Below are 23,700 nucleotides of genomic sequence, written 5' to 3'. Positions count from 1 at the left end.
GATTCAATTAAAGTGTTTATTCCAGGAAATTAATATAATCAAAAATACATTCATGTTAAAAAAAACCAGACATCTGTAACATAAACGGAGGCCCACAAAAATAAAAAATAGCACAAAAATTTTGTGCTAAAATGTTGATATGTTAAAATATTATAAAATGGTAAGATTCTCAAAATTCAAAACTCTTCACTTATAAACTGTAAAATAGCCTACAGCTTAAGATTCTATTCACAAAGAATACAATAAAAAACACGTAAGTACATACATTGTAATTCACTTAAATAAGCAATCATTTAGTCCTGTGCAGCAAAAATGAGAGGCACATCTCTGCGTATAAACAGTAAGTACATACATTGCAATTCATTTTAAATAAGCAATCATTTAGTCCTGTGTAGCAAAATAAAAACATGAAACTCTATACCTATAAACTGTAAAATAGCCTAGCTTAAAATTATCTTCACAAAATGATAAAAAAAAAAAACGGAGTCAAATTTTCCAGAGTTTCCCCATTCACCAAAAAACTGTCCAGCCATTCCAAGCTCCAAGACAAAGGGGAAGGGTTTTGCTTCTCTCTGCCTTTCCAGGTAAAGCACCATGTTGGTTCCAGACTAAATGAGGGAAAGACAATATCAGACACAGATAATTATTTAAAAGTGTGTCTTAGGTTTTCATAAGAGCAGTCTTAAATTAGTTAAATACCATCTTAAATTAACTTAAAGAATTAGTTCACCCCAAAATATAAATTTCCTAATCATTTACTCACCCCAGAGCCATCCAGGATATCCATGTCTTTCTTTCTTCAGTCGAAAAGAAATTAAGTTTTTTTGAGGAAAACATTTCAGTATGTTTCTACACAGAATAGACTTAAATGGCAACCAACTATCCCAATGTTCAAAGAAGGTTCAAATGTCCGTCATTTGATTGTTTGTCATTAAAGTCCATTCTGTGTAGAATAATCCTGAAATGTTTTCCTCAAAAAACTTAATTCCTCTTCCACTGAAGAAAGAAAGACATGGATATCTTGGAAGACATTGGGGTGAGTAAATTATTAGGAAATTTTCATTTTGGGGTGAACTAATCCTTTAAAGAGTTGTGAGAAAATGAAATGCATGTTAGATTCAAGCAGCAATAAAACGATTTATCGTGCAGCCCTACAAACAGGTGTAAAGAAATGAGCCTGCTCTTTTTGTCCCCTGTTGTTTTACTTACCAGTTGTACACTGTAAAAACTAAAGGAGCCTCAAGTATCCTGTTGGATACTCAAGGAACTTCAAAATGTAATTTTGGTGCCTCAAAGCTCTTTTTCCTATAGTAGGGTTACTGGAGGAGCATTGACAATCTTTGAGGTTCTTGCTGGAACTTATGGGATCCTTTAAGCACTTTGTATTTACTTCAGAGGTTCTGGAGTCACCTTTTCATTACCATGAGACCTCGAAGTGCTTTGGGGGAAAATAGAGGAACTTAAATGCGATAAAAGGGTTATTGGAAGATCTTTTAACATTTAAGTGGTTCCTGGAAGATCTCTTATATTAAAGCCAGCATCTGGAGGAACCCAATGGTTCAGTGAGGCCCGAATTAGATTATTATTCTATTATTATTATTATTATCCTATTATTATTATTATTATAGGCTACTTAAGTTTGATTCAGTATACATACCCAGGTGAAAAAGACGTACTATTAAATGTATTAAAAATGTACTTGAGTGTGTTTTTAGTAGACCTACAATACAAATATAGCCTACTTTAATGCATTTTTATTATTATTATTATTATTATAGGCAAGTTTGATTCAGTATACATACCCAGGTGAAAAAGATGTACTATTAAATGTATTAAAAATGTACTTGAGTGTGTTTTTAGTAGACCTACAATACAAATATACTTTAATGCATTTTTAATACATTTAACAGTAACTATAGTCTTTTTCACTTGGGTAGCTTACATATATTTAGTATAGGCCTATTTTATAAAGTCATTTAAACCTTAAACAACAACACTAAATAATAATAATATTATGAAGAAGAAGAAGCAGGAGGAGAAAAGTATTATTCTGTCACGAAACTGCTGCTATTCCCAGTCTGCTGTCGTCGCTTCAGTGATGCTCGCGCTGCTCGCGCGCAACAAAGCTCAGCTGATCGTCATCAGGAAACTAAGTAACGGCTCCTCTCATCAAAGCTTCCGCCGTTTATTCGGCTCTCCATTACAAGGTTTGTAAACTCGCCAAATAAATATAAATACAGAGTCTACTCACTATATATTTAAACACACACATATATAAACTAAATTTATTATACATTACTACGTTTTTATAGTGTTTACCACTCGTTTATTGCACACACAGTATCTGGTATGAAGGTTTTAGCCGCGATGCTAACTACGTTGATCTAATGAACAAATGGAAATGATTGACTTATTGTCTTAGATTGATTTAGTTATTCAATTCAACATATTTTGTACAACTGTGTCTTCATCTGAACATTTCACATTTCAGTGGCAACATTGAATTACAGTAAGTTACCTGCACCACATGCAAGTACTTTATTACTATGAACTTTAGCTGTGTGAAGTTGTATTGTTTGACTGTGTACTTGTGTTTTTTAATCAGTTACTCTCTGAAAATCTTTTCTCATGATCTCAAATCTCATTCATGTTACTCAGAAAAATAATATCACAGGTTTGATTCACAAAAAATGCTATAGACATTTTAACTCTGAATTATAACTTCAAGTTTAGTCTTTTTCGACAAAAAAATAAATAAATAGGAAAAAGCAATTAGGCTTCAGAAGACTTGCAACACAACCCATAACACATGAGTTGTGAACTCATTGATTATTTTTAGAATCTTTTCTGGGACATTTTTGGAGCTTAACCATTTTTACATAAACTGTTGCATTGAATTGAACTAGACAAGTGTGCATAAGAATGGTTTCATGAATGATTTACACAATTGTTTTCTGCTTGTGTTTCATGCAGTGTCAGCGATCGGTGACTGGGGTTGCATTATGCCTGAGATCTGCTTTTGGGTTCCACAGACAGAAAGTCAAACAGGTTTGGAACGTCACAAGGCTGAGGAAATTATTTAAATTTCACAACTATCACTTTAATAACATTACTAACAGTAAATTTTGTACTTTGCAGGGATCTCGGTAAGCTGAAATACAAGTTTGATCAAGAATAAAAATCCTCCTGTAGACCTGAAAATCATTGAAGTGCCTGGACCATCCACCAGAAAAGAGGAAAAACAAACGGAAAACGATGCTGTACCTTTTCACTTTTCTAACTCATTAAGTACCTCACACCAACTTGGTCCCATAGTGACATTTCTGACCACAAACGAAATTGCTGATCGTGTGAATTCATATTGAAATGACTGAATTCACCAGTGAACATTCACAGAACAACAGATCATTTTACTGTACCTTAACTCTGTTTCGGGTCGAAGCCTCTACTTCTACTTCCTCTATCTTGTTTCATGAGAATACTCAACAACCATTTATGAACACTGTTGATTCAAGTCTCACATTTAAGCTTTTCAAAAGCCATAGTGTACATTACAGTCTCCAGTCTAACGGCATCCCAGACTTAAACATTTTATGATTCAAAATAGTTGAATAACTAACCATCAGAGATTTCGGTATATAATAGAGATAAAGGTTACAGCACAATGAGTGTATATTAGCACTGTTGTTTGTTTTTGGCATCTGATCAGCTTTTGGACTTGGAAACAGTGATGTCAGACTAACCATCGGACTGAAACACAAATGTTTTAAAGTTAAGTATGATGGACATTTTTAATTAGTTCAAATGTAATTTTTTTTACATTGATTTATTTAGTGGAACATATGTGTTTCCATGCATTTTGTTGAGATGTCTTTTCTTGTTTATCTATTGTATATACATGGTTGATTATTCATGTTGCTTATGTATTATACTATTTTTTTGTGTAGTCATTGATATTAATTTGTAGTTAGCTTTTTTCCCCATGTGCATGGAAGTGTATGTATAAAAATGAATATCAAATATGTAATAAACAATTCTTATTTTGTATTTGGTTCAATTTGTTTATTATAATAGAAGTCAAAGGTAACCATAGTAACAACATGAAATTAAATATTTAAAAAAAAATGAAATTTGGTTCCTGGAGGCACCCACAGTGGTTCCACACAGTGCCTAATATTAGAGTTCCTCAGGAAACCTGTGTGGTTCCTCAGAGAACCGGACCTTTTTAAAGGGTGCCTAGAGGATCTACAGACGGTTCCGCCGGTGTGGCAAAGTGAAGAACCCCAAAAGGTTCCTCCAGGCACCTTTTATTTTTACAGTGTACATCAATGAATGAGGTTCTTGTCTCTTGAATAGTTGGCCGAAAGGTTTTGTGGCCAATCTTGTACACAGGCGGGGGAAGAATGACAGGCAGGATTGTAAGTGCTAGTGTGCCTTTGGAATCTAAGAATAGAAAAATGGCAAATTAGAACTTGTTCGTTCATCAGCTTTTAAATTAAGCAAAGTGCATTTCTAACTAAGGTCAACTTAGAATGAGTGAAATTAGCTTAAATATATAACAGTTAAATATGTACTCTGGTAATCTGAAAACATTTAGTGTTATTAAAGGTATAGTTCACCTTAAAATGCAAATTTACTCACCCTCATGTCAAATTTAATCGCCTCATTTACTCACCCTCACGTTGTTCCAAACTTTTTGTGAAGTTTCTTTCTTCTGCTGAACACAAAAAGATTTTTTAAAGAATGTCAGTAACAAGATAGTTGACGGTAACCAATGACTTCCATAATAGGAAAAAAGTACTATAAAAGTCAATGGCTATTGTTAACTGTTTTGTTACCAACATTTTTTCTTTCGTGTTCAGGAGAAGAAAATCATTCAGGTTTGTAATACCTTGAGGGTGAGTAAATGATGAATTTTCCTTTTCAGGTGAACTTAAAGCAGTGCTTCTCAAACCCGTCCTGGGGACCCCATACCACTGCACATTTTGTATCTCTCCCTCATTTAACACACCTGATTCAGCTCATTAGTACAGACTGCAAAATTTAAATTGGGTGAGACATCCTAAATTATGGGGGTCCCAGGACATTTGAGAACCACTGCCTTAAACCAAGAAAGGGGCAAACAAGCACGGCTATCTATGAAATTACACTGACAACGACTAGGCACAGAAGTGGTACCCTATGCCAGCCCTACAATATAACTGATTTAAATTGTCTTGTCATGTGCTTGTACTTGGACAAGTAAATTGGCCATTCATGTTTTTCAGCTTATTGTGAATGGTGTAGCAAACTTTGTTAAAGGAATAGTTCGCCCAAAAATGATATTTAACCCATGATTTACTCACCCTCAAGCCGTTCGAGATGCATATGTCAATCATTTTTCAGACGAACACATTTTCAGTTATTTTAGAAAATGTCTTAGATCTTTCAGTGGTTATAATGTGAAGCAATGGGGTCCACCTCCTTCAAGTCCCAAAATGTGCATGCATCCTTCACAAAAGTAATCCGTAGGACGTAGCGTAGAAAGCGTCGTGACGTAGAACGAACGTGACAGCGCAGCGAGAGAGCAGAGCAAAACAAAACTCTACGTTCGTTCTACGTCACAACGCTTTCTACGCTACGTCATACGCCAGCATCCATCTCCATGAACGCGCGTCGACCGCTACCGGAAGCCAGTTATTTTCGTTTATAAAGTTTTAAATATGTATATTTTTACGACAAAACCGCACGGATTACCCTCAGAAGGCCTTCGTTTATCCCCCTGGAGCCGGATGGATTACTTTTGTGAAGGATGCATGCACATTTTGGGACTTGAAGGAGGTGGACCCCATTGCTTGACATTATAACTACTGAAAGATCGAAGACATTTTCTAAAATAACTGAAAATGTGTTCGTCTGAAAAAAGATTGACATATGCATCTCAAACGGCTCGAGGGTGAGTAAATCATGGGTTAAATATCATTTTTGGGCGAACTATCCCTTTAAGGGTTAGGGTTGGCACTGGATGCAACTGTGAAAAAAAGATTACATACAAAGAAAGAGAATTTGAAATGCAAAATTGTTCATCACATATTTACCAGCAATTTTTCAATGAGGCACTCAAGACTCCAGTTGAGGAGATTTGTTGAACAAAAATGTCCATTGCTGTAAAAGAAAAGAAGGAAACATCTGATTAGTAATATCTTTACAAATTTAGCATGTCTTATACAATGTTTTTAAAATTAATTTTTATGCTGGCTCCAGTTAATTTAGAAAATATATATATAAATAATTTTAATGAATCATTACTTAATTAAAAAAATAAAATAAATAAATAGACTAAATAATTTTTAACAGCTTAATTAACTATTGTTAATTCACAAGACTGTAAACAGAAGAAATTTTGTGGGTATTTTGTGGACTCTTTTTTTCAGAGCCGGTTTAAGACCAAATTGTACTTCAGTAACTACTTTGATTATCTTTACATAGTTTCTGAACGTAACTGAAGCAACACTGAACTGACTTCAAATGAACAATGACAGTTTTTGATAAGAATTGTACTGAGCTGGACGATAACACTGTTTTCTGCAGAAATGCTTAGCCAAATTGAACTAAGGCGCACACACCCAAACACAGAGAACATACTGCAGCATAATTCAATATTTTATGTAAAGCTACCTTTCGAAAATGACTAACAAACACAGTTAAATAATAGGTAACGTTAGACTTACAGCTTCTTTAGCATATCCAGCCACTAGCCAGTGACGTTACACTGCATCCATCCAACACCGCCGAGTCAAGTAACCCGCAACATTTCTGGAGATAAAACAGACACCAACAACTGTACTTAGACATTGTGACCGTGTTTTAAGTGGAATAATTGATTACAGACCGTGTAAAAATAATGAATGTTATGTGTAACGTAACGTTAACGTTAGCATACGTTAACGGTCGCTAGTTCGACAGACGTCGACGTCGTCAATAATTCATAGTTCATTTCAACATAACTTCTTGTTGACTTTCTGACTTCTTTGACTAACGTTACTTAACATTAGGAAAGTTGTAATAAAACAGGGTTGCTCACCTTTACGCTCGCTCCTGCTTGAACCTCTCGTCCTCCTGTTGACGTAGTGATTTGAACAGTGTGGAGTGTGGACAAAAGCGCGCGACTCGCGAGGAGGCGCTGGGTCAAAATTTCCAAAACAAACCCAAATGCTGGGTCATTGTCAGCTGATTACGGAGAAAATAACCCAGCAACATAGTCAAAATGCTCAACCCAGCATTTGGGTTTAAAAAATAACCCAGCATTTTTTAGAGTGTATGAATTCTTTATAACTACTTGCATACATCATTCTCTATTCTTTCAAGCAGACATATTTATTTGTATGAATTAAATATAATTAATCCTTATTAAAGCTATTAACGAGCAGTGAATACTTTTCTCTTTTTTTTTTTGTTGCTTGATCAATATTAAGGACACAGACCGCATAAGGTTTATTACTCACTGTCACTTTAAGACATCGGATCATGTCGAATGACATGCGGATCCAATGCACTGATGCACATACGATACACTCACAACTGTTTAAGACATAACCAACATAATTTACATGAATTCTTTCCAAAACGGACATTTAGTCATAATATTTGTGTGTATTTGCCCATTCAGACAGGAAAGAGAGCTCAATTCAGTACTCGCGCGCTGTATAGGTGTCTATGTGAATGGCTGCACGCTTCGGGTCGGGTGTGTGCGCACAGAAAACCGTACCGAATAGAGCTCTTTTTTTGCGTCGTCACTCTTATTCAGATCTTCATGTCTGCTCTACTCATTCTCCCAGACGTTTACATGACATGCAGCGCATGCCAACTCGTGTGCCGCTGGGTAGATCACGTCACACAGTACAATTGTGCGCATCTACCACAAATGCAGGACATCAGACTGGATCGCTTCCCAAATCGTCACTATCTAACATTTTCGTCTAGTTTTATTCGTTGACGAAAATGTCAATAGTAGAGCCCGACCGATATGGATTTTTGGGCGCCGATGCCGATACCGATAAAAAAAAGCCAGATACCGATATATCGGCCGATATTATTTATGTGTATATTATAATACAGTAGCAATATTATTTATGTGTATTATAGTACAGTAAGTTTGGACACACTTTACAATTGGTGTGTACAAACTTTTGATGGGTACTAGAGCCCGACTGATAAAGGATTTTGAAGGCTGATACCGGTACAAATATTTGTTGGTTTTAAAATCCGATATTCCGATATATCGGACGATATATTTTTTTTTTTTTTTCAGAAACGCGCAACAAAACATTAACAAATTTCCCTAACATTAGTTATTTGTAGTTATTTATGAGTTTTAACTAAATAATATGATAATGCATTTTAAAAAGAAACTTGTTTCTTGTATTGTCACAACAGAACAGAGGAACATCAAAATATATTAAAGTTCTGATAAAGACTAAACGTTTAGTCCTTTGGACAAAAACAACAATTTCACATTCAAATTGACAACAAATTCAAATTGTCATAATTTACTCTCTCAAGTTGTTTTTTTCTTCTGTTGAAAATAAGTTATTTGGATGAATGTGGGTAACCAAACAGTTGATGTACCCCAGTGACTTCCATAGTATATTTTTCTCCTTTGGAAGTCAATGGGGACCAGCTACTGTTTGGTTACACACATTCTTCAAACTATTAATATTAGAAAAATATTAGAAGGAAATTAATACAGTTGGAACAACATTAGAGTGCCTGTAAATAATGAGATCATTTTTATTATTGGGTGAACTATCCCTTTAAGGACAAGCGGCAATGTGTTTACAATTGCTACTGTCTGTTTAAGAGCTGAGCATGACACGTCTAATGTACACGCATTTGACAAGCGGACAACCGACATTGTTTATGTAAATCTTGTGTGTATTTAACAGTATTAGCACAATAATACTCGAAAGATAACTTAGTCCAGTATCCAGGCGCTGGTACTAGAAAGGCTTTTAGTGCATGTGAGCTTCACATGTACGCGCTGAGAAACGCACACGTTAGAACAGCGCATCAGCATTTAAAATTAAATGTTTAACCGACAAAGCATTAAAGCACATGCACATTATGAACTGCAGTGTTAACATTTTATGTGAATATAGCCTACGTCGCGTTGTTCCGCTTCACTCTCGGCTTATTTAACCGCAGCAAAACTGGACATGAGTCACGAATTTTGTCATCCTTATTTGAGTTAAGAGAACTGATAGGGATGTTCTTTTAATTGTTATTCAAGCAATGTATGTCTCGTGAGTCGTTACCAACTCACCATGAACACAATTCACCGATGATCTCACTCGCGGTTCTCTCTGCCCGACTCTGGCTGGATCAACAGGTTGCTGAATGTGTGGCGCGTTATACACGAGTGTTGCCAACAGGGACGTGTAGAGTGCCCTCTGGTGGACAAACTATACAACGGCAACCCTCATAACATGGTTGAAGGGTGTTTCGTCCGTTTTTATTTTATTTTTGAAATATTAATTTATCGGCCGTTATAAATGCCGATACCGATAGTTTTGAAAATGCCTAATATCGGCCGATAATATCGGCCTGCCGATATATCGGTCGGGCTCTAGTCAATAGATTTTCGTCATAGTTTTTGTCATTCAAAACTAGTTTTTATTTAGTTATCGTCTCGTTTTCGTCTGTGAAAAAATGTACACGTGTAAAACGAAATTAACACTGTCTCGCACCACACACTGTGTTACCCGCCCTGCCCTCGAGCAGCGCAGTGTCACGGTCTGTAGCTATAAAGGCACCTCGTGGGCAATGCGAGCTGTCTTTTCCCAGCCCACAAATAGCGGCGATGACCGCACGTTTAGATCGACCCACACTGAGTCACTTTCTGACAGCGTGGGAAGCTATTCCAGGCATTTCACAGTGGGTGTTAAATGTGATTCGGCAAGGGTACACACTTCAGTTCAAACGCAGACCACCCCGCTTCCGCGGCATAATCCAGTCATTAACTTTGCCCCAAAACGCTCATGTGCTGAGGCAGGAAGTGTGCAACTTACTCGAGAAGAAGGCGATAGAACCCGTTTCCCCGAGCGGGTTCCCCGCTACTTCGTAGTGCCGAAGAAGGGAGGAGGTCTCCGCCCCATACTGGATCTGAGACCTGTCAACAGAGTGCTTCACAAGCGCGCCTTCAGGATGACTACTCTGAAGCAAATCCTGGTGCAAAATCGCCCCAGGTATTGGTTCGCGTCAGTGGATTTAAAGGACGCATACTTTCATATTCAGATAGTAAAGCGTCACAGGCGATTCCTGAGGTTCGCGTTCGAGAATTCGGTGTACCAGTACACGGTACTTCCGTTTGGACTAGCCCTCGCTCCCCGAACTTTTTCAAAAATTGTGGACGCAGCACTTTCACCCCTCAGGTCGAAGCCGTACTTCGTCACGCTAGGTTTGAGGGTAAACGTCCTGTGTGCTCACACCGAGCCAGACCACCACATTCCTGGGAGTACACCTGGATTCGGTGAGAATGAGAGCGCGCCTCTCTCCCGAGCGAGCGAGAGCTCTGACTTCTTCTCTCGGTCGCTTCAGACCTGGCAGGCTTGTCCCGCTGAAGGAGTTTCAGAGGCTATTGGGACGGATGGCAGCGGCTTCTTCAGTGTGGCATCTGGGGCTGCTGCATATGAGACCGCTTCAGCACTGGCTGAAAGCGCGTGTCCCCCCGAGTGCGTGGTTTTCTGGCCACAAGCGCATTATGATCTCCCGCGGCTGCGTACGAGCTCTGACCCCGTGGAAGAACCCGGAGCTTTTCAATGCGGGTGTACCGCTGGGAATAGTGATGCGGCGCGTCGAGGTCCTGACGGACGCTTCGTCCACCGGATGGGGAGCGGTCTGCTTGGGCAAGACCGCCTCGGGTCGGTGGTCAGAGAAGCAGGCAGAGTGGCACATAAATCGTTTGGAATTAAAATCGGTTTCTCTAGCCCTCGAAGCCTTCTGGTCTCAGCTGGAGCAGCGGCATGTGTTGATTCGGACAGACAACACATCCGTGGTCTCGTACATAAATTGCCAAGGCGGTGTACATTCAAGAGCCCTATTCAAGCAGGCGGAATCCCTTCTGCTGTGAGCGGACCGTTTTTCCCTCTCGGTGAGAGCGGCTCACATCCCTGGTGTTCTGAACCGCGGGGCGGACATGCTCTCGAGGAGCAGGATTCCCCAAGGGGAATGGAGGCTTCATCCCGGGACGTTTCAGCTGATATGGAAGCGTTTCGGCAGAGCGGAGGTCGACCTCTTTGTAACGAGCTAGAACACGCATTGTCGGATGTTCTTCTCAGTGTCCCGTTCCTCCTGAGAGGAGGACGTGCTGACCATTCAATGGCCGAAAGTTTGCCTCTATGCTTTTCCTCCAGTAAAAATTTTGCCCATGACGTTGTGCAAAATCAGGGAGGAGAAGGCGACGGTGACTCTGGTAACCCCGAACTGGCCGAACCAGCCATGGTTTGCGGACCTAGTCGAGTTACTGGCAGGGCGCCAATGGAAAATTCCGCTCAAGAAGGACCTACTGTCTCAGGCGAGCGGATCGGTCTGGCATCCCAGCCCCGGGCTGTGGAACCTTCATGTGTGGCCATTGCAGGGTCGTTGAGCGGGCCGGACGCTCTACACTCACGAGCCTTGAGCACCATCGCGGAAGCGCGAGCCCCATCGACCAGGGCGTTTGTATGCCCTGAAGTGGGGAGTTTTCTCGAAATGGTATCAGGATGTCGACCCAGAGAGTTGTTCTGTGTCAGATATTCTGTGCCTCCTTCAGTACAGGATGGATGAAGGGAGCCTACCATCCACTCTGAAGGTATATGTGGCCGCTATCGCCGCGTTTCACCCATCCGTTGATGGGCAGTCTGTCGGTAGACATGCGTTGGTGACCCGGTTCCTTAAGGGAGCCAGGAGATTATGCCCTGCATGACCGCCTTCGGTGCCGCCATGGGATTTAGCTTTGGTCTTGGAGGCTTTGTCACGACCGCCCTTCGAGCCCCTGGCTTCGATCGCCATTAAAGAGCTATCGATAAAAACGGCTCTGCTTCTCGCTCTTGCTTCGGCTAAGCGGGTTGGGGATCTACAGGCTTTCTCTGTAAGTGAAGATTGTATTCGCTTTGGACTGGGAAACTGTAATGTGACTCTCAGACCGAGACCGGGTTATGTCCCAAAGTCGCTCAATACCCCGTTCAGAGCGCAGATTGTTTCTCTACCTGCCCTGTCCGTCGAGCCATCTACCTCTCAGGGTTCGGATGCTTAGAGTGCTGTTTGCCCAGTCAAAGCGCTCCGGGAATATATAATTCGCTCGGCCGCTTTTCGACAATCGGACCAGCTCTTTGTGTGCTTCAGTGGGTGTAACAAGGGACGGGGGGTCTCTAAACAGAGGCTTGCTCACTGGATTGTGGACACTATTGTTTTGGCTTATGATCGCCTAGGGCAGGAATGCCCCCTTAATGTTAAGGCCCATTCGACCAGAGCGATCGCCTACTCGTGGGCCTGGACTAAGGGTACGTCTATTCATGATTTATGTCTTGCGGATGGCTGGTCTTCTCAGAACACATTTGCCAGGTTTTACAAGTTGGATATACCCTCTGTAGCGTCTCGGGTGCTTTCGGTGAGTGATTGCATTGCATATCATTAGGGAGCTGCTCTGCGCTTTGCTCATGAGTTGTTCTATTTGCTATTTGTGTATGTTTTTAAACTGTGTCACCGCTATGCATTGGCCTTCTCTTACTGTTGTTGCCCTGTGCTCTAAAACAGTGCTAACTTCCCCCGGTTATACTGCTCGGGATATGCAAATTCGTGCAGTGTTTTGTGAGCTTGTGATTGGTCCTTTTCGACCTATCAGAGGTTAGAGATTCGCTATTGGCCAATCTCGACCTATCGGATGCTCGCATACTGGGGGGGGGGGGTGATATGATAAGCCTCATTCATTGGTGATTATATTCGACATAATGGGGAGAGAGTTGTGGAAGGCCTATACTTAATGTTAAACATAAATATATAGCAGCAAAGACAACGTCGGCAGTATTGACGGCAAAATAGCCTACAGAATATTTCGTTCTGTATTGACAGGTGCAATATTAGAAAATCGATTTTTTTTTCATTGCATTTATATCTGCATTTGTCAAAACCTAAACTTTCAAACATCAAAATGTCATTTATTAATATGTATTCATGTCAAAATGAAATACAAACATCTTTTCCTATTCTATTTTGCCTGGAAACGCTTTTAAAACGCTTGCGTGTCGCGTGAAAAATAGGCATCGATTCTATTTATAGCATGCGCGCGTTTTCCGCGCCTGTGTGACGCGCGTGTCACGCAGGCAGTGTGCACGTTCTAACCTGTTAACATGGGAGCCTAAATAAAAACGGACACGCCACGCAGCCAATGTGTCGACGGCCTGAGGAATCCCTTCGCCTGTGGTTAAAAGCTTTACATTTGAAGAAACCATCGAAACGACCGTATGTTTGTTCTTTTCATTTCGTGAACACCTACAGAAGACCACCCGATACCAGAAAAGCAGCTGGGCTATGAAGTCTCAATAAAAACCATGATAAAAACTCCAAGGAGAAACAAAATCATTATAGTAACCCCTGTATAAAATCTAGTGATCATAGCATAATGGCATGATCATGGCATTTATTTTGTATGATTTACAATTATTTATAGCAATCTACTTATTGCTATCCTATGCTTTGGTTGCACTCTGATGGCATTATTAATACATTTGACATGACAAAATACCTCCATAGATATATTAGTCCAGCGTTGGCTCGACTGTGTTTAGGGCGGTGCTGAAGGCGCCGGCGAAGTTTTGGCACTCTGCCAGCTAGATGCATGAGTGTTTTCAACCAGGTCCGGTACCCTAACTGAGTGAGGCGGGGCTTTAGTTCTTTGTAGTATTCATCTGCTACGGCATGTGTAACATTTTTCTGTCAACTCTGCATAATCCTTCGTGATCGATATCGTTATTTAGCCCAGGGAAGCGAGGAAACGGAAGTGCCGCAAAAAAACGGATATTGGACCCATGCTTACTTCCGCGTTCGAAAATAAGGTGAATACAGTTCCCATATACGACATCCGTAATGTCGAAGTTCCGTAGCCTTGATAGGGAACGTCTCCAGTTACTTTTATAACCTCGGTTCCCTGAAAGGCAAGGAACGAGACATTACGCTCGCCGCCGTGTTCGCTTTGATTCAAGCGTTCGTTCGATTCTGAAGGGAATTGACGCTGCACTTGCATTATTACTGCAACGGTGTTTCAGTATTTGCATAATTTGCGTCAATTGGCCAGCTCTGCTGGCGTTAGCCTATAAGATTTCATTGGAAGTGAAGGAGGAGAGAAGTTCCCCATATACGACATCCGTCTCGTTCCTTGCCTTTCAGGGAACTGAGGTTATGAAAGTAACCGGAGACGTTCTCCATTGCTGTTATGGTTGTCATGACGCGTTGCTAGGACAACGGCCCTACTCTGGCTCTACAGTCAGTGGAAAATCAAATTAGTAGAAAATTCTAATTAGTAAGTGTATAATAGATTGGAAACAGATCTGTGTGCTTTTATCAGCAGGAAGCATCTTTAAACACAATGTACTTCCCCTCTCCAACCCAGTCAGATCAGACATACAGTTTAACCTCTCTTTATTTTTCATAACAGAAAAAGAAAAAGAAAGCTAAAATATTAATACGGAGTAGTCCAGTATTTTGTAGAGGGGGGTGAAATTGTGAAAATTACCATTTTCACCTGAGATTTAGAGCCAAATTGAAGGGGGGTAGAAATGACTTTAGAAAGAGTGAGCATTATTTTATTTTTACCGGGAGATTAGTAGTCTATTAGTAAAATCTGTTGACTTTAGCAATCTTTGTTGTATTATATGCCAATGGCGACAGTTCAAAAATGTGAAAAGGCACTTCTTGTGGTTTTTTTCACCAAAGTCTGCATACCTGTTACTCAAGACGTATTAAATATATCTTAATGTAATAAAAAGAGCGGACAAGGGAGGTGCAGTTGTGGTATGGGGTAGACATCAGTACATTGAAGAAGCATTGCGACAACTACAGAACTGTGAGTATTACCAGCGCCTGCAATCCAACCCAATAGAAGGAATTAAAAATGAACTGACTGATATTTTATCACATGCTAAAGAAGAGGGATGGATTTCAAAAAACTGAGTGCGAATTTCTATTTTGTAAAAATCCTAGGATCCCTACCTTTTATATGCTTCTGAAAATACATAAAAATCTTGAAAGTCCACCAGGGAGACCTATAATTAGCAGAAATGAGTCTATTACAGAGCCAGCTTCTAAATTTGTTGACAGTTTTATTAAACCATTTGTTGGTAAACTTCCTTCATTTATTCAGGATACAACACATGTATTGAATACCATAAAAAAAATGAAAATCACTGAGTCATCTATATTGGCTACTATGGATGTAGAATCATTGTATACAAACATAGACCATAAAGATGGATTGGAAGCATTAGCATACTATCTTGATATGAGATCATCTACTGAAAGGACACCTTGTTTTATTGTACAATTAGCAGAATGGACACTGAATAACAACATCTTCTTGTTTCAAAATGAATTCTATAAACAAATTAAAGGTACAGCTATGGGTGCCTGCTTTGTCCCAAATTATGCAAATTTGTTTTTGGGACTCTGGGTCGAGATTTGTATTTTCCGATTTAAATTCATATTTGATATATGTGGTGTGGTGGGGTAGATATACTGTATAGATGACATTATATTTATATGGAGAGGTTCAGAGGCAGATTTGTTAGTTTTTCATACATATCTAAACAATACCAATGTAAATTTGAAGTTGAGTCTAGATTTTTCATATACTCAGATTAGTTTTTTAGACATTAAAATTTTTAAAGGAAGTAATGAGGAGTTACATACTACCAATCTAAAGGAAAGAAACTGACAGAAATACCATATTAAGAGAAGACAGTTTTCATCCCAAATGGATGACTGAAAATATTCCCTTTGGTCAGTTTCAGAGATTGAAAAGAATATGCGATAAGGAAGAAGATTTTAATATCAGGGCACAAGATATGACTCAACGATTTAAGGAATGAGGATATAAAAATAGAGTGATTAACAGCATACGATAAGGTAAGAAACATTAGGATAGATGAGCTATTACAACAAAAATGTGAATCACAAGATTCAGATAATTCAGTTCAGTTATTTCGTGACACAGTACAGTACAGAGGCAAACAGAATTAAGAAAATTATAAAAAGTAATTGGGAAGTAGTTATGAGTGATCCTTATCTAAGAGAAGTCATGCCTGGATCTCCTTCAATTATGTTCCGGAAAGCACCTACAATTAAAGACAAATTGGTGAGAAGCCATCTTCCCTCTAAGAAATCAAATACCTGGCTAAGTTTAACCCTTAATCGCTGTTAAAAAAGGACAACATTTAAGCTGTTTGGGGTCATTTTGACCCCAAACTTTTAAAGAGCAATTGCATAAGGAAATATACATTTTTTATATGGAAAACTATATATCATTTTTTTTATTTACTTCTCAACTATACATTTATGCTGTGTTTTTGTGGAAATTTTGAAGTTTTTTACCTATTTACTGCACAATTACATAACTAGGCCATAAATTGGCTCATGAAAAATGATTTTTTAAAGAAAAAATCACTTAAATGATGATCTTAATTAAATCTAAATAGTTTTTGGACATTGCTCTATGTGTTAGAGATAGAATACTGACATCTGCTAGTTTGTGGAAAAACTTTAGAAATTATAATTAAAGAAAGAAAGTGCAATGACCACATATATCCAATAGAGGGCCATAGAGACTCATTCATTTTCACTTTATTGTTTGTGATGCTTCAACTTCTCCTCACAACTTTGATATATATATTTTGTGAATATTTATTTAAACATTTTGAAATACATAAAAAAATCTGTATTTTTGTCAGAGTTAGAATTTGTTGTTGTTTTCTGATATATTTTGAATGATCTGCTTTTGCAAATTATTATACATACATTTGCAGAACCATTACAAGTCACCACTATGACATGACTGTGGTGTGTGTGTGTGTGTGTGTGTGTGTGTGTGTGTGTGTGTGTGTGTGTGTGTGTGTGTGTGTGTGTGTGTGTGTGTGAACAAGCTTGTTCCATGTTGCATATGTGACATTTTTCAGATTTATGCCAGTTTAGTTGATTTTATTTGCCAATTTCTATAAAAATGCTCTCTGTTGCAGTGACATAGATGTGTGTGTTTGTGTGTGTGTGTGTGTATGAGATAGAAAGTTCGTTCCACTTTGGGTTTATGCTCTAGGACCAGACCTTGATTTAAATGTAATTTTTTTTTAGATTTATGCCAGTTTTGTTTATTTTATTTGCCAATTTCTATAAAAATGCTCTCTGTTGCAGGGACATACACGTGTGTGTTTGTGTGTGTGTGTGTGTGTGTGTATGAGATAGAAAGTTTGTTCCACTTTGGGTTTATGCTCTAGGACCAGACCTTGATTTAAATGTAATTTTTTTTTTAGATTTATGCCAGTTTTATTTATTTTATTTGCCAATTTCTATAAAAATGCTCTCTGTTGCAGTGACATACATGTGTGTTTGTGTGTGTTTGTGTGTGTTTGTGTGTGTGTGTGTATGAGATAGAAAGTTCGTTCCACTTTGGGTTTATGCGCTAGGACCAGACCTTGATTTAAATGTAAATTTTTTTAGATTTATGCCAGTTTTGTTTATTTTATTTACCAATTTCTGTAAAAATGCTCTCTGTTGCAAACACATACATTTGTGTGTTTGTTTATGTGTTTGTGTGTGTCTGTGTGTGTGTGTGTATGAGATAGAAAGTTCGTTCTACTTTTTATTTATGCTCTAGGACCAGACCTTGGTTTATATGTATAAATTTTCAGATTTATAATGGATTTAATTTTATTTTTTTGACAAACAAAATAAAAAAAAGTCATTTTTTTCATTTTCCCATTCATTTTCAATGTGGGGTCATTTTGACCCCAAACAGCTTAAACGGTAAATTTTTTTTTACACACCTTTAGAACAACCAAATCAAGCCCAGTTTTTTTGTGCATGTTTAGATAGGTTATTTAGGAAAAGTCCCAGAGTTTCATGCCTCTGATATGAAGGTAACATTTTTAAAAAATGAAAGAAAAGTCCAGTGGGGTCATAATGACCCCAAACAGCGATTAAGGGTTAAGTGCAGGAAATTACAGGTGTGGCAACTGTAATCACTGTGATAATATGATTAAGACTAACATGTTTAGAGATGTAACCTCTGGTTCTGATTTGAAAATTAGATAATTTATTAATTGTAATACCTCATTTGTGGTGTATAAGTTGGAGTGCCCATGTGGCTGCTTTTATATAGGGATGACTACAAGAAAATTAGAGATCAGGGCCCGTATCCCTAAAGAATTTTTGTGCAAAAAGTGTCTCCTAGCGGTCAAATTTTAAGAAAATTCTCAGAGTCATGACGTTTTCTTAGAATTTCCCCTAAAAGTGACACGAAAATCCCAGTTAATATAAAAGCTATTCCTCAAGATTCATAGCGCTTAAAAGGGCTCCTGGTGAGATCTGCTAAGAGCAGGGAAGAGGACTTTTAGTGGCTTAGGAGTTCCCCTAAGCAGCTGCACAAAATTGTTAACAAGCCTTCATAAATAGACCAACCAGCAATCACAGACATTGATAAAAGCTGAGCCGTGTTACCCTCGTTAAGACCACACTGAGTTGTAACGTTGCAATTTCTACTTCATTAAGGACAGCCCCTTGAGATAGGCCATCTTGTTTTCAATGGGGTCCATATGGGAGTGAAAGTACAAAATATGCCAGCTAGGATATTAATATGAGCAAATAAGACACAAATCATTTTTTGAACAGGGTGTAATGAGCTTAAGTTTTCACATATTTTAGATTCTAATGTTAGGCTATAACATTAGCCTAACTGAAAATGTTCTGGAATCACTTCTAAGCTAAAACTCCTGGCAAGGAATTTTTAGGTTAAGTTAGGAGCTCTCTGAGAGGATTCTCAGAATCTTTAGGGATACGGGCCCAGATTTTCAGAACATAAAAATGCTTTTCGAGTCTGTAACCCTTTATACCCCATGGCCCTACATTATAGAGATGCGAATCATGGTAGCCCAAGTACACTGAAGATAATCGGCATTGAACAAATCCCTAAGTCAATAAGAGGAGGAGATAGGGTTAAAGGAGAATTACGGTATTTAACACTTTGAGTCTATTTTGTAGTTTGTTTTGGACGAACAAGAGTGGCTGTGAGATTTATTGTATGATTTTTGAATTTTGACCTATGTATTTTGATTTATAAAAAAGTTGTTATATTTACAATAGTGTTTTGTGTATTTTGACTTGCATACTTTATTGGTATTTATGATATTGTTGTTGTTTTTTTTGTGGGTTTCGCTGTGCATTGTATGATTTATACATTGTTTGATTTTTGAATTTCGATTTATGTAATTTGATTTACAAAAAAGAAGTTATGCATACAATAGTGTTTTGTGCAATTTGACCTGCATACTTTATACTTTTTGATATTTATGATATTGGTATAGGTTTAGTGTTTCTTTTTCGTTTTTTTCTTTCTTTTTCTTTCTTTTTTTCCTCTCTCTCTCTCTCTCTCTCTCTCTCTCTCTCTCTCTCTCTCTCTCTCTCTCTCTCTCTCTCTCTCTCTCTCTCTCTCTCCTCTATAGGTTGCTTTAGGTCAATTATCTCAATTATCTTAATTGTTTTTTTACACAGAGTGACCAGGTGATTGTAATTTGATTAATTAACTGCTGCTAAAAATGAACCTGATATGCTGTTTGTTACACACACCCTGACGAAGGCATGTTTGGCCGCAACGCGTAGATGAATCTGTCACCAATTTTAATGTTTAAGACATCGATGAAATAAAGGCTTTTTAACTTTTTTCTACTTATTTCGAGTGCCTTGGAGTTTCTAAGCTCTTAGACTTTAAGTATCCCATGCAACCAAAGAGCACCGAGATTTTACACCCTGAAGCAGCACTTTTTTTGCATTCTTTGCTCTGATATCTTAATACCCTTTTAGATTTTGGTTCTTAAACTTTTCTTTTGGTATATTAATCCTTAATGCCCTATATGCTTAATTTCCAGAGATCTAGGGATTTCAGTGTGGCTCCATGAGTAATTTGTTACATTTCCAGGGGTCAAAAACTAAATAAGGTCACTTATATTTGACCTAAAGTGAAACGACTGAAAATAACAAATAATGTTAAAACTAGAAATGTATCTTGTTTCACTTTGTCGAACATTCCTGTCTGACTACCATATTGTTTTTCCTTTGACTTACTTGTCTGTAAGTCAAGAAGTATTAAATATATCTTGATATTATTTAAGATACTGGCTATTAATAAACTTCTCTTTTGGTATTTTAATCTTAAAGGGCCTATATGGTTCAGTCCCAGAGATATGGGGATCTCAGTGTGACTATGTTAACATTGTTGAATTTTACTTATTCTCAAAGGTTGAAAACCAAATGAGGGTCACTTTGCATGCAGCTAATAATGATTGTATTTTAAGATACAGAAAACATTTAAAGTATCGAGTTACATGCATTTCATTTCTGAACTGTGATGTACGTTCACTTAAGACATTACCAGCAATGTTTACTAGGATACTAGCCAAGACTGGCGTTTTTACATAACTTTGTGTGAATTCATCAGTTCAAGTTTGAATGAGAATTCAATGCAGTATTCATGGCTTTCTGGGCACTCACTTCAGATGTTTCAACTGGGGAATTTCAGAGACGTTGGGAAAAAAAGCATTTTATGCATTGTGTATAAAGGTTCATCTTCATGTCCTTGAAATTGTAAAGGAGTCTAAATGGACAGAGTTTTTTGGACCAGACTCTTCCCCAAAAGGTAGCTTTAAGACCTTGTACAAACCTCCCATTGAAAAAAGGTCTGGAGACCTGCAATGGCGAGTTGTACATGGCATCAAAGCTACAAACAGATTCAGAGCACATTTTGATCCACTAGTAGGGATGGGATGTCCTTTCTGTGAACAACAGGAGACAGTTTTTCATTTGTTTCTCAATTGTAGTAGGTTGATGCCTCTTTTTGACCTTATTAGTGGGTGGTGCCAGAGGTTAGGTTTTTACATCTGAATTGTTTATTTATGGACCTAAATATATGAAGTAAGAGGGAGTATAATAAGAGGGAAATTTATCATATACTCAATTTCATTTTCGGACAGGAAAAGTTAGCTGTTTGGCTGTCTCATAAAAGCAAATTAAGTTGTATGGGACGAACAGATGTGGTACTGATTTATGAGGGCTTGATGAAGTCTATATATATATATGCCACAAGTTTTTCAGCTTTTGAGAGTACACTACTATAGATAACTCAAAGTCCACAAACTTAAAGCCACAAATTGTAAAATCAGTCACTATTAATGTTCTGAGGTAAAATTGCTGTTAATACTCACCAATTGTCGTTTCTGGATTGGAGATCTGCAATGCGCTTCCTGGGAAAGATTTTAGTGATTTAAAACAAAATATTACTGAAAGATACCAGAATGTCTTAATGCAGTGTTTCTCAACTCTCCAATGTCTTCACTCAACTACCAAATTAAAACACATGAGTCAACTCATCAGCATCTTAGCGTGTTAAACATCTAGGGAGACATCTAAATCATTCTGGCATGTGTGTCCCGAGGACTGGAGTTGAGTAATACTGTCATCTAGGGAGACATCTAAATCAAATGCTCACATTTAAGTGCAGGGTTTTAAAAGAATAAGAAAAAGTCCTGCAACAATTTGTACATAAAAGTTTTTTTTTTCTGATTGCATAGATTCAGTTTACAAAACATGAAATAATCAAAATTAGTATTTTACTGAAGATTCAAAGACAGTGACAACAGAATACTAAAAAACACTAACAAAAAAGTGACTGTGTACAAAAAGCAAAGCAAAAAACAAAACTTTCAGTTCGTCTTTGAATATCTTCAGTGCTTATATCTTAAAAACATTAGACAACTAATTATTTTGTCACTTATGAAGCTCTCCAGTAAAATTCTACTTTTCAATATCTTGAACTTTGAATTTGTTTGGTGTGCGGTTTCCTTTGTGTGTGTGTGTGTGTGTGTGTGTGTGTGTGTGTGTGTGTGTGTGTGTGTGTGTGTGTGTGTGTGTTAAAATAAATCAATTATACATAAAATTAAGTAATTTACACAAATATAAAATGTTTTTAGGAATGCATTTCTTATTATTAGTCAATGATCTTATGCTTAATTCAGACCCAGACTCACTTGTATCTCTTGATAACGAAGAAACACAGTAATCCAACCAAAAGAGCAGCTCCAAGACCAGAAATGGTTGGTATGAGAATGTGGTTGAGAGTTGCTTGTTCTGGTAAAAAAAACAAATCACTTAATTACTAAAAATTATCACTTATAACAATATATACACAGTATAGTCTTATTGTTATACCTTTCACAAAGATTTGGTGAGTGGCTTGCATTTCACCCTTAACACTCCCGTGGTACTTGACTGTGCATGTGATAGAGGAGTGATCATCCTCTTTTGTTGGGATGAAGGTAAGGATTGACTCTACTTCCCAATTTCCATGACCAATGTCCTTGTAGCTCATGAGGGTTGTTCCAGTGTGGTTCCAGCTGAGAGTGGGCTGATGGGACGGACAGGTGTGACGGACGGAGCATTTGAAGATTACAGGTTGACCCTCTTTCACAGACGTCTCAGCCAGCAACTCTGGTTTTGATGCTTGCTCTGTACATAAAATATATTTAGTTGTGAATTACAAAACACATATTTCACATAGTAAATAAAAGCAAAAATAAGATTATTTATTTAGTTACAAAAATATAATTTGGACTCTTTCCATGTTTTAGTCTGCTTTCGTATTTGTAATGACAGGTTGACAGCTCAAAAGCACACTTACCAATCATTTTAATTGTCACACAGTTATCCACAAAGGAGTACTTGTCTTTTTTAGACGTCTCTAATTCCTCCCTGAAACAGTACGGGCCGTTGTCATGGTTTTTGACATCATCAATCTCCAAGGAGCAGTTTAAATCACCCAGTGAACCAATCAGTCTTGTACGACCCTTGAAATTGTCTAGAACCCTTGTATGATCATTGTGATAGATGCAATCCTCCTTGTTGGGATGTTTGTGCCACATGCCTTTAATACGACTGGAGGGCTGTTGTTCAGCAGGGTATTTGAATGTACAGGGCAACACGACACAAGATGAGACCAGAGCATCCATTTTAGACTCTACCTCCACCTTCCAAACATCACCAAACACGAGAACAAAAAGAACTGCAAAATAATAATGATAAAATAATTGAAAGATAATAAACTTAAAAAATCTATGAATTTACATTTAAAGAAGTTAACATATGAATACAAATCATTTTAAAGAAGTAACCTCACAAAATGTAAGTAATTAATTCATATAATGTTTGGAAATTTAAAATCTAACCATGAAGCCAGCAGAGAAGAACTCCTGCCTGTACACCCATGCTGAACTGGACAAACTGAAGAGGGCAAAAAAAGTTATTTGCACATATGCAATAATCTTTCTCTAGGGCACTGTCTAGGCTTCAATTATACCTGAGAGTTCTCAGGAGATAAAACAAAAACTGTTAGGCCTAATTTATTGATCAAATTGTTGGAAGTGGAATCAGCAGAGC

At 37.9% G+C, this 23,700-nt stretch overlaps 1 protein-coding gene and 1 long non-coding RNA gene across 3 annotated transcripts in view; one reads left to right on the top strand and one right to left on the bottom strand.

Moving 5' to 3' along the window:
- The window catches only part of LOC308693155 (myelin-associated glycoprotein-like), a 24,155-nt gene continuing 455 nt past the window's right edge, over positions 1-23,700 (bottom strand). The window contains exons 2-7 of one of the 2 annotated variants that reach the window (XM_081369939.1): positions 23,490-23,544; positions 22,946-23,326; positions 22,477-22,773; positions 22,296-22,395; positions 21,474-21,512; positions 1-608 (exon numbers count right to left, since the gene is read on the bottom strand). In XM_081369939.1, the coding sequence (XP_081226065.1) occupies positions 458-608; positions 21,474-21,512; positions 22,296-22,395; positions 22,477-22,773; positions 22,946-23,326; positions 23,490-23,529 (1,008 nt within the window). In that variant the 5' untranslated portion in view covers positions 23,530-23,544 and the 3' untranslated portion in view covers positions 1-457. Of the gene's footprint in view, positions 609-15,309; positions 16,344-21,473; positions 21,513-22,295; positions 22,396-22,476; positions 22,774-22,945; positions 23,327-23,489; positions 23,545-23,700 lie in introns of those variants that run through there. The other variant, XM_081369940.1, reaches the window with a different exon arrangement.
- Positions 2,053-4,046, top strand: LOC308693284. Its single transcript, XR_014030431.1, has 3 exons — positions 2,053-2,207; positions 2,974-3,048; positions 3,139-4,046. It is a non-coding gene; the product is annotated as an uncharacterized lncRNA (long non-coding RNA).

This window comes from Scardinius erythrophthalmus (genome assembly GCF_964197995.2).
Source record: "Scardinius erythrophthalmus genome assembly, chromosome: 7".
Lineage (NCBI taxonomy): Eukaryota > Metazoa > Chordata > Actinopteri > Cypriniformes > Leuciscidae > Scardinius > Scardinius erythrophthalmus.
This window is presented reverse-complemented; position numbering and strand designations above follow the sequence as displayed.